Source organism: Oncorhynchus kisutch, linkage group LG7 (assembly GCF_002021735.2).
Source record: "Oncorhynchus kisutch isolate 150728-3 linkage group LG7, Okis_V2, whole genome shotgun sequence".
In the NCBI taxonomy this organism is placed as follows: Eukaryota; Metazoa; Chordata; class Actinopteri; order Salmoniformes; family Salmonidae; genus Oncorhynchus; species Oncorhynchus kisutch.
Genome location: NC_034180.2, coordinates 41,078,599 through 41,095,986, shown reverse-complemented (window position 1 = coordinate 41,095,986; position 17,388 = coordinate 41,078,599). Strand labels below are relative to the sequence as shown.

Here is a 17,388-nt window from a genome sequence, read left to right as displayed (position 1 = left end):
GTGTGTGGTGTGTGTGTGTGTGTGTGTGTTCATTGCAGTGTGCCGGTGGTGTTTTAGTGAAAGTGTTTGATTGCATTGCCATCTAGGGGCTGCCAAGGAGTCTCTACGCTCAGATAACGACACGCCAACAGCTGTTGCTATTGACAATGTGCATATGTTAACTGTGTTATGGTCCACATGCACCATATACTTCACTGTGTTAAAGGTAGCTTAAATAATTCTCTCTTTCTCTCTCCATCTCTTTCTTCCTCTCTCTCTCTCTCTCTCTCTCTCTGTCTCCCTCTCTCTTTTTCTTAATCTCTCTTCCTCTCTCTCACCCTTATCTCAATTAAATTTCAATTTAAGAGCTTTATTGGCATGGGAAACATATGTTTACTTTACCAAAGCAAGATATATAGATAATAAAGAATTCACAGTAAACATTACATTCACAAAAGTTCCAAAATAATGAAAATGTCATATTATGTGCAAATAGTTAGTACAAAAGGGAAAATAAATAAACATCAATATAGATTGTATGTACAATGGTGTTTGTTCTTCACTGGTTCCCCTCTCTCTGTCTGTACTAACTGGGAGCTGATACTATTCTCTTCTTTCCTGGCACTGCACAGAAGTGTGATTTTCAAAGGATTATACTTTTTACTTTTGCTCTCTCTATCTTCACTCTCTCTTTGTGACAGGGGGATCATTAATCCTGTCTCTCCTCTCTCTTTGTGACAGGGGGATCATTAATCCTGTCTCTCCTCTCTCTTTGTGACAGGGGGATCATTAATCCTGTCTCTCCTCTCTCTTTGTGACAGGGGGATCATTAATCCTGTCTCTCCTCTCTCTTTGTGACAGGGGGATCATTAATCCTGTCTCTCCTCTCTCTTTGTGACAGGGGGATCATTAATCCTGTCTCTCCTCTCTCTTTGTGACAAGGGGATCATTAATCCTGTCTCTCCTCTCTCTTTGTGACAGGGGGATCATTAATCCTGTCTCTCCTCTCTCTTTGTGACAGGGGGATCATTAATCCTGTCTCTCCTCTCTCTTTGTGACAGGGGGATCATTAATCCTGTCTCTCCTCTCTCATTGTGACAGGGGTATCATTAATCCTGTTCTCCTCTCTCTTTGTGACAGGGGGATCATTAATCCTGTCTCTCCTCTCTCTTTGTGACAGGGGGATCATTAATCCTGTCTCTCCTCTCTTTGTGACAGGGGATCATTAATCCTGTCTCTCCTCTCTCTTTGTGACAGGGGGATCATTAATCCTGTCTCTCCTCTCTCTTTGTGACAGGGGGATCATTAATCCTGTCTCTCCTCTCTCTTTGTGACAGGGGGATCATTAATCCTGTCTCTCCTCTCTCTTTGTGACAAGGGGATCATTAATCCTGTCTCTCCTCTCTCTTTGTGACCGGGGGATCATTCATCCTGTCTCTCCTCTCTCTTTGTGACAGGTGGATCATTAATCCTGTCTCTCCTCTCTCTTTGTGACAGGGGGATCATTAATCCTGTCTCTCCTCTCTCTTTGTGACAGGGGGATCATTAATCCTGTCTCTCCTCTCTCTTCCCTCTCTCTTTGTGACAGGGGGATCATTAATCCTGTCTCTCCTCTCTCTTTGTGACAGGGGGATCATTAATCCTGTCTCTCCTCTCTCTTTGTGACAGGGGGATCATTAATCCTGTCTCTCCTCTCTCTTTGTGACAGGGGGATCATTAATCCTGTCTCTCCTCTCTCTTTGTGACAGGGGGATCATTAATCCTGTCTTTCCTCTCTTTGTGACAGGGGGATCATTAATCCTGTCTCTCCTCTCTCTTTGTGACAGGGGGATCATTAATCCTGTCTCTCCTCTCTCTTTGTGACAGGGGGATCATTAATCCTGTCTCTCCTCTCTTTGTGACAGGGGGATCATTAATCCTGTCTCTCCTCTCTCTTTGTGACAGGGGGATCATTAATCCTGTCTCTCCTCTCTCTTTGTGACAGGGGGATCATTAATCCTGTCTTTCCTCTCTCTTTGTGACATTAATCTTGTTTGCTGTGAATTAAAACCCAGAACAAGTAAAAAAACAGCAGAAAATCATCTATGTCATGTTTGTTCGGACGTGGTTCTGATAATGTGGGTGTTGAGGTTTTATTATGTTGTTAGTGATGGTGGCTCAGTGGTTCAGATCAACTTATAGGAGAGACAAGGGTTCACCTGAATCACTTTGCAACAGGAGACTAACACACTGCGTTCTGCAATGGGACTAGGCTTTCATCATGGTACACACACACCCATACATACACACACACACCAGAGGAGGCTGGTGGGATGAGCTATAGGAGGACGGGCTCATTGTAATGGCTGGAATGGAATCAATGGAACGGAGTGAAACATGTTGTTTCCAGGTGTTTGATCTGTTTGGTACCGTTCCATTGATTACATTCCAACCATTACAATGAGCCTGTCCTCCTATAACTCCTTACACCAGCCTCCTCTGGCACACATGCACACACACACACACACTCTCTCACACACATTCTCACACACACCCACATTCTGGAGCCTAAAATTGTACAAACACACACTTCCACATCCGTAGCACTCTTGGTGCTTGTCATAGCACAAGCAGGCCTTGATAATCAATTACAAAATGGAGCCTGGCGTTGCAGCCTGCTCTGAGACTTGGCAGTGAGCTGTGTGTTGTCTCTGTGCAGTGGGATATTGCTGTGGTGTCAGTTTGATACCAGGGCTGTATTCAGGGGCTTTGTAGCTAACTCTCCCCTAGGGACCTGTGTGTGTCTTCCTACATGTCTGTCTCTCCCTCTCGGCTGGTCACTTGAGTGTGCTGTTAGTTCACGATGTAGCCTAGCGTGCATGTTGATGTCAGCCCCCATGTCAAATCCATAATCATGTTAGGTTTCTGTTGTCTGGTTTCTGGTATAATTCCCTCTGAATTCTGCTCTTTGTAAAAATCTCATGGGTTGGTTTTTGGAGTGAAATCAGTCCATGTGTTTGTCTGTGTACATGCGTATGATTCACTCACCCTCTCTCTCCCTCCCTCCCCCTCTTTCTGCCCCTCACAGGGAAGTACTCTCCAGTCCAGTGTGTATGGCTTGGAGGCGTTCAGTGTGTACAGTGTGCGTGTGGAAGCAGTGAACGGGGCAGGCAGTGTATCCAGTCCCTGGGTCAGCATTAGGACCCTGGAGGCATCGCCTGCCGGACTGGCTAACTTCAGTCTGGAGCAGAGAGAGCAGGGCCGGGCCCTTCTGTTAACCTGGGACACGCCTCATACACCCAACGGGGTTATCACGGTACACACAGAGACAGACACACACAACGGGGTTATCACGGTACACACAGAGACAGACACACACAACAGGGTTATCACGGTGCACAAACACACACACACACACGTTACACACATACACAGAGACAAGTATCAAAGGGGTCATCACAGTAAACAAACTCGCACACTGAACTCCCCATCTCTCTCTCTCTCTCTCTCTCTCTCTCTCTCTCTCTCTCTCTCTCTCTCTCTCCCTCTCCCTCTCCCTCTCCCTCTCTCTCTCTCTCCCTCTCCCTCTCCCTCTCCCTCTCTCTCTCTCTCCTCCAGAGTTATAACATCTACAGTGAGGAAAACCTGGAGTTCAGTGGTCTGTCTCGCCAGTTCCTGTTCCGACGATTAGAACCCTTCTCCCTCTACTCTCTGGTTCTAGAGGCCTGTACCTCCGCAGGTTGCACCCGTACCCCCCCTCAGTCTGTTACCACGGCAGCAGCCCCCCCGGGCGCCCAACCCGCCCCCATACCCAGCGCTATTGGCCCACACAGCGTAGAACTCACCTGGAGTCTGCCCACTCATCCCAACGGACCAATAGGAGAGTACATTCTGCTGGGGCGGAGTCTGGATGATGAGAGGAGGGGGAACAACGAGGAAATAGCGCAGGCCAAGGTGTGTATCTTGATTATCTTTGCTTCTCTTTGGTAATACTTCTACCTTATACAGAAAAAGACGGCATACTAAATATAACCAAAAGGGATTTAATATAATACAATAATATATGCCATTTAGCAGACACTTTTATCCAAAGCGTATTTTACGTATGGGTGGCCCCGAGAATTGACAGTAAAAGTTTCACAGCAGCAGATATTTGGTCGACTTTTAAACGTTCTAATGATTAGTCAACAGTAGGGCTGGGACAATGCCAGTATCAAAATACTCATTAGTATCGTGGCAGGGAAAAAAACACAAAGCATATTGAACTTCTTTTTGAAAACAGGCCTAATGTTGGAAACAAACATCATTATGTTGTCATCCAGAGTCACATGTATTTATTTCATTGGGGCGGCAGGGTAGCCTAGTGGTTAGAGTGCTGGACTAGTAACCGAAAAGTTAACCCACTGTTCCTAGGCCGTCATTGAAAATAAGAATTTGTTCTTAACTGACCTGCCTAGTTAAATAAAGGTAAAATAAAATAAATAAAAATGTCTAAGCTATAGTACACAATATTCAACAGAGCAGGTTTTTAAAGGACCAAAGAGTTTGGTCTGCTTCGTGTTTTCATTTTTGCCATGGAAAACATATTGGGATACTGGTAAAGTCTTGGTCCTACTCATCAGTGTTAATTTCATCCTTTGTCATAATCTTAACCTGTCTATTTCAGTTATATGATCATCATTAGCTGTGTATATTTTTCTGTTAGGTACTGTTCCGTGAGAGTTCCACCCAGGCTTCTAGTTTCTCCCACGCTGTGACGGGGCTGCGGCCCTGGACCCAATATCAGTTCAGCATCCGTGTCCACAACCCCGCCGGACACGCAGACAGCCCCTGGGTTACCGTGACAACCAGACAGGCCCCCCCACGTGGCCTAACACCGCCCTCGGTTGTCCACGTGGAGGGGAACCCCTATGAGCTCCTGGTGTCATGGACCCCCCCACTGGAGAGTAACGGGGTGCTTTTGTCTTATAGGATCCAGAGAGATAACGTCAGTTTCTCGTTTAGTTTTGACCCCAGTGTTTTCAACTACACAGACGAGGACCTGTCTGCCTTCACCTCCTATAGATATGCTATTACAGCCTGTACTGCTGAGGGCTGTGTTACTAGTCCTGAAACACAAGTAAAGACACTGGAGGCTCCCCCCGCTGCAGTGGACTTTCCCACCATAACCAGCATCACAGCCGATAGTATCAACGTGTCCTGGACCATTCCATTAATACAGAATGGGGAGGTGACGCAGTACATGCTGGAGGCCAACGGAAAGGAGGTTTATCGTGGGAGTGGCTTGTCTGTGGTGATGTCAGAGCTGCGGCCGCACACACACTACCGCCTCATCCTATTGGCTTGTACCAACGGGGGTTGTACCCCCAGCACCCCTATCAAGGCCCAAACCCTTGAGGCCCCCCCTCATGGTCTAAATCCCCCCTCCCTCAAAGTCACCGGCCCAGAGTCTCTCGAAATCACATGGGGCGCACCGAAGCTCCCCAACGGTATCGTCACAGGTTACGAGCTCCGCCGGGATGGCCAGGTCATATACGTCGGGATGGAAACGCGTTACCATGACTTCACGCTGTTGCCGAGCGTGGAGTACGGCTACAGCATAACGGCCAACAACAGTCAAGGAGCGGTGACCAGCTCTGTGGCCAAGGCCAGGACTCACCCGTCAGCTCCCTCTGGTGTTGGACCTCCCACACTGCAGCCTCTGGGGCCACGGCAGGTCAGTAAGGGGAGTGGGAGTAGTACAATACATGTAAATACACTAATCATATTTTTTTCAGCACATTTCAAAGTGACAAATATTTCAGTGTTCAGAACGCCCTCCATTCCTAATACATGTTCATGTGTCTGAGATCCTACTGTAGTTTCAATTCTGACACTTCTACTCACATTGTTAATACTATTGTTAATGGTATATGAGATGTGTAATGTTGTGCTTGCTGTGAAGCTGAGGGTGGACTGGGAGCCCCCAGCGAGACCTAACGGGGTGATCGTCAGCTACACGGTGTACCAGAGAGACCCGACCATGCCCTCAACACACAGCTTCCTGTATGACCCAGAACACAGCGCCTTCTCCGGACGCTCCATCATATTGAAGCAGCTCACACCCTACCACAGGTCAGTCACTAACGAACCCCCGACCTCTAACCTCTAGCCACAGGTACAGAGAGTGTGTGTGTGTGAGGGGGGGGGTAGAGAGCAACAGAGATGTTTAAAAAAAAAAAACTTTATTGACAATCACGAGAGAGAGAGAGATACAGAGAGATACAGAGCAAGAGAAATACAGAGAGAGGGAGAGATACAGCGAGAGAGATACAGAGAAAGAGAGAGATACAGAGAAAGATAGAGATACAGAGAGAGCGAGATACGGAGAGAGAGAGATACAGAGAAAGATAGAGACACAGAGAGAGAGAGATACAGAGAGAGAGATACAGAGAAAGACAGAGACACACAGAGAGAGAGATACAGAGATAAAGAGATACAGAGAAAGACAGAGACACACAGAGAGAGAGATACAGAGAGAGAGATACAGAGAAAGAGAGATACAGAGAGAGAGAGAGATACAGAGAGAGAGATACAGAGAGAGAGAGAGATACAGAGAGAGAGAGAGATACAGAGAGAGAGGAGAGATACAGAGAGAGAGAAATACAGAGAGAGAGAGAGAGATACAGAGAAAGATATAGACACAGAGAGAAAGAGATACAGAGGAAGATAGAGATACAGAGAGATACAGAGAGAGTGAAATACAGAGAGAGAGATACAGAGAGATACAATTCTGCATGCAGAAGTTAGTGACTGTGCAGACAAAACACAATCACGAGAGAGAGAGATACAGAGAGAGAGATACAGAGAAAGATAGAGATACAGAGAGAGAGATACAGAGAGAGAGATATTACAGAGAAAGATATAGACAGAGAGAGAGAGATATAGAGAAAGATAGAGACACAGAGAGAGAGAGATACAGAGAGAAAGAGAGAGAGAAAGATAGAGACACAGAGAGAGAGACACAGAGAGACAGAGAGAGAGAGATACAGAGAGAGAAATACAGAGAGAGAGATACAGAGAGATACAATTCTGCATGCAGAATTTAGCGACTGTGCAGACAAAACACAATCACAAGAGAGAGAGAGATACAGAGAGAGCAAGATAGATACAGAGAGAGAGAGAGAGATACAGAGAAAGATAGAGACACAGAGAGAGAGAGATACAGAGAAAGATAGAGACACAGAGAGAGAGAGACACAGAGAGAGAGAGAGATACAGAGAAAGATAGAGACACAGAGAGAGAGAGAGATATGGAGAAAGATAGAGACACAGAGAGAGAGATACAGAGAGAGAGATACAGAGAAAGATAGAGAGAGAGAGATACAGAGAAAGATAGAGACACAGAGAGAGAGAGACACAGAGAGAGAGAGACACAGAGAGAGAGAGATACAGAGAGAAAGAGATACAGAGAAAGATAGAGACACAGAGAGAGAGAGATACAGAGAAAGATAGAGACACAGAGAGAGAGAGATACAGAGAGAAAGAGATACAGAGAGAAAGAGATATAGAGAAAGATAGAGACACAGAGAGAGAGAGATACAGAGAGAGAGAGAGACACAGAGAGAGAGAGATACAGAGAGAAAGAGATACAGAGAGAAAGAGATACAGAGAAAGATAGAGACACAGAGAGAGAGAGATACAGAGAGAGAGAGAGACACAGAGAGAGAGAGATACAGAGAGAAAGAGATACAGAGAGAAAGAGATATAGAGAAAGATAGAGACACAGAGAGCGAGAGACACAGAGAGAAAGAGATACAGAGAGAAAGAGATACAGAGAGAAAGAGATACAGAGAGAAAGAGATACAGAGAAAGATAGAGACACAGAGAGAAAGAGATATAGAGAAAGATAGAGACACAGAGAGAGAGAGACACAGAGAGAAAGAGATACAGAGAGAAAGAGATATAGAGAAAGATAGAGACACAGAGAGAGAGAGACACAGAGAGAAAGAGATACAGAGAGAAAGAGATACAGAGAGAAAGAGATACAGAGAGAAAGAGATACAGAGAAAGATAGAGATACAGAGAGAAAGAGATATAGAGAAAGATAGAGACACAGAGAGAGAGAGACACAGAGAGAAAGAGATACAGAGAGAAAGAGATACAGAGAGAAAGAGATACAGAGAGAAAGAGATACAGAGAGAAAGAGATACAGAGAGAGAGAGATACAGAGAAAGAGATACAGAGAAAGAGAGAGACACAGAGAGAAAGAGATACAGAGAGAAAGAGATACAGAGAGAAAGAGATATAGAGAAAGATAGAGACACAGAAACATACAGAGAGAGAGAGAGAAATACAGATACAGAGAGATACAATTCTGCATGCAAAATTCGGCATAAAATATAATCTTTGTAAATGTAAAACACTAATTATCAAAATTCAGAAAAGAGACATTTAATTCTACAACCACCTAATGGGTGTACTTTAACTATTTGCACATCGTTACAATACTGTGTATAGACATAATACGACATTCGAAATGTCTTTATTCTTTTGGAACTTCTGGGAGTGTAATGTTTACTGTTCATTTTTATTGTTGATTTCACCTTTGCTTATTATCTACTTCACTTGCTTTGTTAATGTAAACATATGTTTCCTATGCCAATAAAGCCCTTATTAAATTGGAGAGAGAGAGAGAGAGAGAGGGAGGGAGAGAGAGAGACACACAGAGAGAGAGAGAGAGACACAGAGAGAGAGAGAGAGAGAGAGAGAGAGAAGTGAATGAGTAAATGAAAGAAGTAAAAGAGGGAAGAGGGAAGGAGGGAGGGAGGGAGGGAGGGAAGGAAGGAGGAAAGGAGGGAGGGAGGGAGATGGAGAGAGGGAGTCAACCTTGAGGCAGTGGTCACGTCTCCATCTCTCTGTCCCTGTCCCAGACAGGCAGTCAGTCAGACTGTGTTGTGAGGGTGTGTGTGTTCCTGTGTATGTGTGTGTGTGTGTGTGTGTGTGTGTGTGTGTGTGTGTGTGTGTGTGTGTGTGTTTCTGTAAGGGTGTGTGTGTGTGGGGGGGGGGGGGGTTATGTTCCTGTGTGTGTGTGGGGTGTGTGTGTGTAAAGGGTACTGATAAGAGACAGATAATAAAATCTCATTATCTTTATCATCTCCAAATCACCACTCCTCCTCTCAGATGACCTCTTTATTCTACTCCTCTCTCTCTGTTGTACTTCTATCTCTCCCTCCATCTGCTTCTCTTTCTCTCCATGTGTTCTTTCCCCCTTTCTCTCTCTTCTAAAGCACGAATAGACAGAATGACATTTAGTAATGACAACATTGAGATATAATACATACTGTACATGATATTAAGTGTGTGTTGACAGACCTGTGTGTATTTCTGTGTGTCTATCAGGTACGAGGTGAGAGTGGAGGCGTGTACAGAGCTGGGCTGTGCCTCCAGTGACTGGGTCTCAGTGCTGACACTAGAGTCTCCTCCTACTGGCCAGTCCATACCGCTGCTGGAGCTACAGAGAGACACCAGGGGCCTACAGACCATCTTTTTGCTCTCTTGGCCCCCCCCGGCCCAGCCCAATGGTAGAGTCCTACACTATGAGGTCTATAGGAGACTGGGTCAGAACACTGAGGTTAGCGGGGGTGCAGCAGCGCTGGTGTATAGGAATGATTCCGCAACGTGCCGTGATGCCGGTCTCCTGCCCTACACTGACTACCAGTACCAGGTAGGTACATATTCTGGCTAACACAGAGGTGAGGAACCACAGTCTGCATTGTGTGTACATTTTTGTTCCAGCCCACCACTATCACACTCACACCCCTCCCCCTTACCTAACCCTACCCAGCCCCACTCAGACAAGTGTTGTAATGCTAGTCCATATTAATGTGGTAGTTTGCGTGTTGTCGCTAATTGACAGGCTACCCTTTAGAGCACAATAACATTAGCATCATGCCTGTCAGCCACGTTAGCCGAGGGCAGAGCCACGTTCTAATTGATTGAGTTTGCCTGATTGTTCCGTCTTATTTACCAGCCGTAATTTATGACAGGGGGAGTTGGGGCTGAGAGATGACAGGAAGGTGACAGAGCCATTAATCATTGGCAGGCAAGAGCACCCGTCATTACCATCCGGCCAATCGAATTAGCTGTTTACCCCGCCCTCCCAGACACGGACATGTATTGGAAAGACCTTTTAAATGTCGGGTGTGGATCCCCAAGGGAGTTGGGGGTGGGGGCAATATACGTGAGGAGATACACTAACCGGAGGTGGGAGAGATTGGGGGTGCTTCTGAAGTTTATGTTGTGTGATTGACTACTAGCCTATAGTGTTTATGTACGAACACTGTTTGTGGGTTATCCCCATTCATCACATGAGAGAGGAGACAGAGTAGGAGGGGTCATTTCTCCCCAGCAACTCAAGGAAGGACAAAGTCCCACCACAGTACAGAGGGGGATCAAATTAGTTTAATTGGCCCAGGTCATCATGTTTTATTGACAGGTTTATGCCAGCCTTTAATTACTGCCCACTTTCACCCAACTTACCTTCCGACCCTTGTCTCCACGATGATGATACTGTTCAGTCAGCCAATCCGAGTACTCGGACCACGACAGTGCGGCTCAGCTGACCAATCAGAGGGCTCAGAGCGAGTCCACGCAGCTTGAGTAGATTTTTGTTGCCATGGCCCCTAAAATGCCATATTTTTCCCCCTTTCTAATAACCTGGACTAGATATCTCAGTATGCACACGGTGTGGAAGCCATAACAAGTCTGTAACTCATACAAGATACACAGATATATCTCTAAATGTTAGACATCTCCTTTCTGTACCTAGGGAGAAATAGCCTCACGAAGATACAGTGGCAGAGAAGTTGCTACATTCAAATCTAGTTGCATAATACTGTATGATATGTAAACAGTATGAAAAAAAAAATCAAATCAAATCAAATTTTATTTTTTGTCACATACACATGGTTAGCAGATGTTAATGCGAGTGTAGCGAAATGCTACACCAGTGAGAACTGTTGGATGCACGTTACACTACCTGTAGTCTCATCAAGAACCAGGCTTCGGTGGTATGGCAACGCCAGACTACTCTACCTGTAGTCTCGTCAAGAACCAGGCTTCGGCGGTATGGCAACGCCAGACTACTCTACCTGTAGTCTCGTCAAGAACCAGGCTTCGGCGGTATGGCAACGCCAGACTACTCTACCTGTATTCTCATCAAGAACCAGGCTTCGGCGGTATGGCAACGCCAGACTACTCTACCTGTAGTCTCGTCAAGAACCAGGCTTCGGCGGTATGGCAACGCCAGACTACTCTACCTGTAGTCTCGTCAAGAACCAGGCTTCGGTGGTATGGCAACGCCAGACTACTCTACCTGTAGTCTCGTCAAGAACCAGGCTTCGGCGGTATGGCAACGCCAGACTACTCTACCTGTAGTCCTCGTCAAGAACCAGGCTTCGGCGGTATGGCAACGCCAGACTACACTACCTGTAACTAAAGAAAGTGGCCACAACACAAGTTTTGTATGTTAAGTTGTCGCAGAAACTTCATCCCCAAGTCAGACACACACATAAACACACAAATCCCCGCCACCACCCTCTTGACCTTTTCTCCATCTGGGTGACAGGATTACTTTTGGCTGACCCTCCCTCCTCTCCTCTCTCCCCCTGGATTCTGACACTCAGGAACAGTGTGTGTGGGAATCTGAATGCGTGTGCTCCTCTACTCTCTCAGTCCGCCTGCATCTCGTCTCAGATCTATCATCTTGATTGATCACAGGGTAATTGGCTATTATTGAGGCTAATTTAACCCTCTCCGCCACCGCATCCATCTGCCTCCTCCACTGATCCGACATTCTACAAATGACTTGCCCATGCAAATCTCCACCTGCCTGACCCTGAGCTGTGTTCCCCTGTAATTACACTAACACTGCCTGGGAAACAAGATTAGTCTGGTGTGTGTGGAAGGAGGACTATTGGGCGTGTGAGTGTGTGGGGGGACTATGGGGCGTGTGTGTGGGGGGGACAATGGGGGCGTGTGTGTGGGGGGGACTTTGGGGCATGTGAGTGTGGCGGGACTATGGGGTGTGAGTGTGGGGGGGCTATGGGGTGTGTGAGTGTGGGGGGACTATGGGGCGTGAGTGTGGGGGGACTATGGGGTGTGTGAGTGTGGGGGGACTATGAGGCGTGAGTGTGGGGGGGCTATGGGGTGTGTGAGTGTGGGGGGACTATGGGGTGTGAGTGTGGGGGGACTATGAGGCGTGTGAGTGTGGGGGGGGGGTCTATGGGGCGTGAGTGTGGGGGGACTATGGGGTTTGTGAGTGTGGGGGGACTATGGGGTTTGTGAGTGTGGGGGGACTATGGGGCGTGTGAGTGTGGGGGGGGGACTATGGGGCGTGTGAGTGTGGGGGGACTATGGGGCATGAGTGTGGGGGGGACTATGGGGCGTGTGAGTGTGGGGGGGGACAATGGGGCGTGTGAGTGTGGGGGGGACTATGGGGCGTGTGAGTGTGGGGGGGGAACTATGGGGCGTGTGAGTGGGACTATGGGGCGTGTGAGTGGGACTATGGGGCGTGTGAGTGTGAGTGTGGGGGGACTATGGGGCGTTGGTGTGGGGGGGCTATGGGGTGTGTGAGTGTGGGGGGACTATGGGGCGTGTGAGTGTGGGGGGGGACTATGGGGCGTGTGAGTGTGGGGGGACTATGGGGCATGAGTGTGGGGGGGACTATGGGGCGTGTGAGTGTGGGGGGGACAATGGGGCGTGTGAGTGTGGGGGGGACTATGGGGCGTGTGAGTGGGACTATGGGGCGTGTGAGTGGGGGGGGGCTATGGGGCGTGTGAGTGTGAGTGAGGGGGGACTATGGGGCGTTAGTGTGGGGGGGCTATGGGGTGTGTGAGTGTGGGGGGACTATGGGGCATGAGTGTGGGGGGGGTCTATGGGGCGTGTGAGTGTGGGGGGGTCTATGGGGCGTGTGAGTGTGGGGGGGACTATGGGGCGAGTGAGTGTGGGGGGACTATGGGGCGTGAGTGGGGGAACTATGGGGCATGTGAGTGGAACTATGGGGCGTGTGAGTGGGGGGGGGCTATGGGGTGTGAGTGTGGGTTGGACTATGGGGCGTGAGTGTGGGGGGACTATGAGGCGTGTGAGTGTGGGGGGGACTACGGGGCGTGTGAGTGGTGAGTGTGGGGGGACTATGGGGCGTGTGAGTGTGGGTGTGGACTATGGGGCGTGTGAGTGTGGGTGTGGACTATGGGGCGTGTGAGTGTGGGGGGACTATGGGGTATGAGTGTGGGGGGGACTATGGGGCGTGTGAGTGTGGGGGGGACAATGGGGCGTGTGAGTGTGGGGGGGCCTATGGGGCGTGTGAGTGTGGGGGGAACTATGGGGCATGTGAGTGGGACTATGGGGCGTGTGAGTGGGGGGGGGGGCTATGAGGCATGTGAGTGTGGGGGGACTATGGGGCGTGTGAGTGTGAGTGTGGGGGGACTATGGGGCGTGAGTGTGGGGGGGCTATGGGGTGTGTGAGTGTGGGGGGGACTATGGGGCATGAGTGTGGGGGGGGTCTATGGGGCGTGTGAGTGTGGGGGGGCTATGGGGCGTGTGAGTGTGGGGGGGACTATGGGGCGAGTGAGTGTGGGGGGACTATGGGGCGTGAGTGTGGGGGGACTATGGGGCGTGTGGGGCGTGTGAGTGTGGGGGGAACTATGGGGCGTGTGAGTGGAACTATGGGGCGTGTGAGTGTGGGGGGACTATGAGGCGTGAGTGTGGAGGGGACTATGGGGCTTGTGAGTGTGGGGGGGTCTATGGGGCGAGTGAGTGTGGGGGGACTATGGGGCGTGAGTGGGGGAACTATGGGGCATGTGAGTGGAACTATGGGGCGTGTGAGTGGGGGGGGGCTATGGGGTGTGAGTGTGGGGGGGACTATGGGGCGTGAGTGTGGGGGGACTATGAGGCGTGTGAGTGTGGGGGGGACTACGGGGCGTGTGAGTGTGGGGGGACTATGGGGCATGAGTGTGGGGGGGACTATGGGGCGTGTGAGTGTGGGGGGGACAATGGGGCGTGTGAGTGTGGGGGGGCCTATGGGGCATGTGAGTGTGGGGGGAACTATGGGGCATGTGAGTGGGACTATGGGGCGTGTGAGTGGGGGGGGGGGCTATGAGGCATGTGAGTGTGAGTGTGGGGGGACTATGGGGCGTGAGTGTGGGGGGGCTATGGGGCGTGTGAGTGTGGGGGGGGTCTATGGGGCGTGTGAGTGTGGGGGGGAAAATGGGGCGTGTGAGTGTGGGGAGGACTATGGGGCGTGTGAGTGTAGGGGTAACTATGGGGCATGTGAGTGGGACTATGGGGCGTGTGAGTGGGGGGGCTATGGGGCGTGTGAGTGTGGGGGGACTATGGGGCGTGAGTGTGGGGGGGCTATGGGGTGTGTGAGTGTGGGGGGACTATGGGGCGTGAGTGGGGGAACTATGGGGCATGTGAGTGGAACTATGGGGCGTGTGAGTGTGGGGGGACTATGGGGCGTGTGTGGGGCGTGTGAGTGTGGGGGGAACTATGGGGCGTGTGAGTGGAACTATGGGGCGTGTGAGTGTGGGGGGACTATGAGGCGTGAGTGTGGAGGGGACTATGGGGCGTGTGAGTGTGGGGGGGACTATGGGGCGTGTGAGTGTGTGGGGGACTATGGTGCATCTTTGTCCCTCTTTCTCCATTCCGTTACCTCCTACTCTCACTCTCTCTTTCTCCATTCCGTTACCTCCTACTCTCACTCTCTCTTTCTCCATTCCGTTACCTCCTACTCTCACTCTCTCTTTCTCCCGTCTGTAACCTCCTACTCTCACTCTCTCTTTCTCCATTCCGTTACCTCCTACTCTCACTCTCTCTTTCTCCATTCCGTTACCTCCTACTCTCACTCTTTCTTTCTCCATTCCGTTACCTCCTACTCTCACTCTCTCTTTCTCCATTCTGTTACCTCCTACTCTCACTCTCTTTCTCCATTCCGTTACCTCCCTACTCTCACTCTCTCGTCATTACTGTATTTCTCTGCACGTTGTCTCAATTTCATCCCCTCTTCCCTCCCTGTCCTCCCCCTGTCTCCCTGTCTCCCACTCCTCCAGTTCTCCCCTGTGAGAAGGTGAGGGGTTGACAGTGGACATCTTCCTCAGTTCACCTGTAGCTGGCACTCACTCTCACTGCATTCTAAAGATGTACTCACACATACACTCACTCACATACACACTCACATCAAATCAAATGTTATTTGTCATATGCGCCGAATACAACAGGTGTAGACATTACAGTAAAATGCTTACTTACGAGCCCCTAACCAACAATGCAGTTTCAAAAAAATAGGGAAAAGAATAGGGAATAAAAGTAACAAGTAATTAAAGAGCAGCAGTAAAATAACAGTAGCAAGGCTATATACAGGGGGGTACCGATACCGAGTCAATGTACCGAGTCAATGTGCGGGTGCACCGGTTAGTTGAGGTAGTATGTACATGTAGGTAGAGTTATTAAAGTGACTATGCATAGATGACAACAGAGAGTAGCAGTGGAGTAAAGAGGGGGTGGGGTGCAGCAGTGATGCAACCAGTCAGGAGGATGCTCTCGATGGTGCAGCTGTAGAACCTTTGGACCCATGCCAACAAATCTTTTCAGTCTCCTGAGGGGGAATAGGTTTTGTTGTGCCCTCGTCACGACTGTCTTGGTGTGCTTGGACCATGTTAGTTTGTTGGTGATGTGGACACCAAGGAACTTGAAGCTCTCAACCTGCTCCACTGCAGCCCCGTCTTTGAGAATGGGGGGCGTGCTCGGTCCTCTTTTTCCTGTAGCCCACAATTATCTCCTTTGTCAAGATCAAGTTAAGAGAGAGGTTGTTGTCCTGGCACCACACGGCCAGGTCCCTGACCTCCTCCCTGTAGGCTGTCTCGTTGTTGTTGGTGATCAGGCCTACCATTGTTGTGTCATCGGCAAACCCAAAGGATGGTCATGCAGTCAAGAGTGAAGAAGGAGTTCAGGAGGGGAATGAGCATGCACCCCTGAGGGGCCCCTGTGTTGAGGATCAGCGTGGCGGATGTGTTGTTACCTACCCTTACCACCTGGGGCAGCCCGTCAGGAAGTCCAGGATGCAGTTGCAGAGGGAGGTGTTTAGTCCCAGGGTCCTTAGTTTATTGGTGAGCTTTGAGGGCACTATGGTGTTTCATGGCTACATACGTGGGTACTACGGGTCGGTAATCATTTAGGCAGGTTACCTTAGTGTTCTTGGGCATAGGGACTATGGTGGTCTGCTTAAAACATGTTGGTATTACAGACTCGGACAGGGAGAGGTTGAAAAGACACTTGCCAGTTGGTCAGCGCATGCTCATAGTACACGTCCTGGTCATCCATCTGGCCCTGTGGCCTTGTGAATGTTGACCTGTTTAAAGGTCTTAGTCACATCGGCTGTGGAGAGCGTGATCACACAGTCTTCTGGAAAAGCTGGTGCTCTCATGCATGTTTCAGTGTTATTTGCCTCGAAGTGAGCATCGGATTAGTTTAGCTCGTCTGGTTGGCTCGTGTCACTGGGCAGGTCTCGGCTGTGCTTCCCTTTGTAGTCTGTAATGGTTTGCAAGCCCTGCCACATCCGACGAGCGTCGGAGCCGGTGTAGTACGATTCGATCTTCGTTCTGTATTGCCGCTTTGCCTGTTTGATGGTTCGTTGGAGGACATAGCGTGATTTCCCGCTCCTTGAAAGCAGCAGCCCTAGCCTTTAGCTCAGTGCGGATGCTGCCTGTAAGCCTTGGCTTCTGGTTGGGGTATGTGCGTACGGTCACTGTGGGGATGACGTTGTAATGACGTTGCCCTCTTTGGGTATAGCAAGCCCCATCCCCCTCTCCCTGCCTCCCCCTTGCCTCCTTCAACTAGGCTTCTGTCGTCAGAGAGAGGTCGTAAATTCCTGAGAAGACCCTGCCACATGGCCACATAGTATAAGAGGCAGAGTACATTTTATTGAGCACAAAGGAATATCTTCCATCTCACAGAACTTAAGGTACGAAAAAATGTCATGTTCCGGAGAAAGTATAAAAGATCGATGAAGAATCCAGCTACGAACTGGTCCGTTTGTTACAACTTGGGGAAGCTCATGGGAGACGGTGTGGCCACATTACCATAACGCTGTTTATAGAATAGCCTCAGATATGAGGTTTACATCTAATTGTTGTATAATATGAATGAGTGAGTATGATACTGTTTGTAAAATTGTGTAATATGATTTTGGACTGTTTAATTAAGGAAAATACAATTCCCTTTTGATTTGAACTAAATCAGAGGACCGCCCCTGAGCCCAGTTAGCGTCAGACATCCTGGGACAGCACCTTTTCTGCAATTCCGAATAAAACCCAACTTTGGGAAATTATCACCAGACCATGTTTTTCTCCATTCGGAGAGGACGAATGTTGTAGACCATTGCTGAATCTTTTAA

The 17,388-nt window shown here is 49.2% G+C and overlaps 1 protein-coding gene across 1 annotated transcript in view; it reads left to right on the top strand.

Annotated features, from left to right (window-relative positions):
* Positions 1-17,388, top strand: part of LOC109894627 (usherin-like) — a 378,093-nt gene that overhangs the window by 347,240 nt on the left and 13,465 nt on the right. Inside the window, 5 exon segments of the mRNA XM_031828079.1 lie at positions 3,047-3,274; positions 3,577-3,912; positions 4,664-5,674; positions 5,903-6,072; positions 9,339-9,663. Of these exon segments, the coding sequence (XP_031683939.1) occupies positions 3,047-3,274; positions 3,577-3,912; positions 4,664-5,674; positions 5,903-6,072; positions 9,339-9,663 (2,070 nt within the window).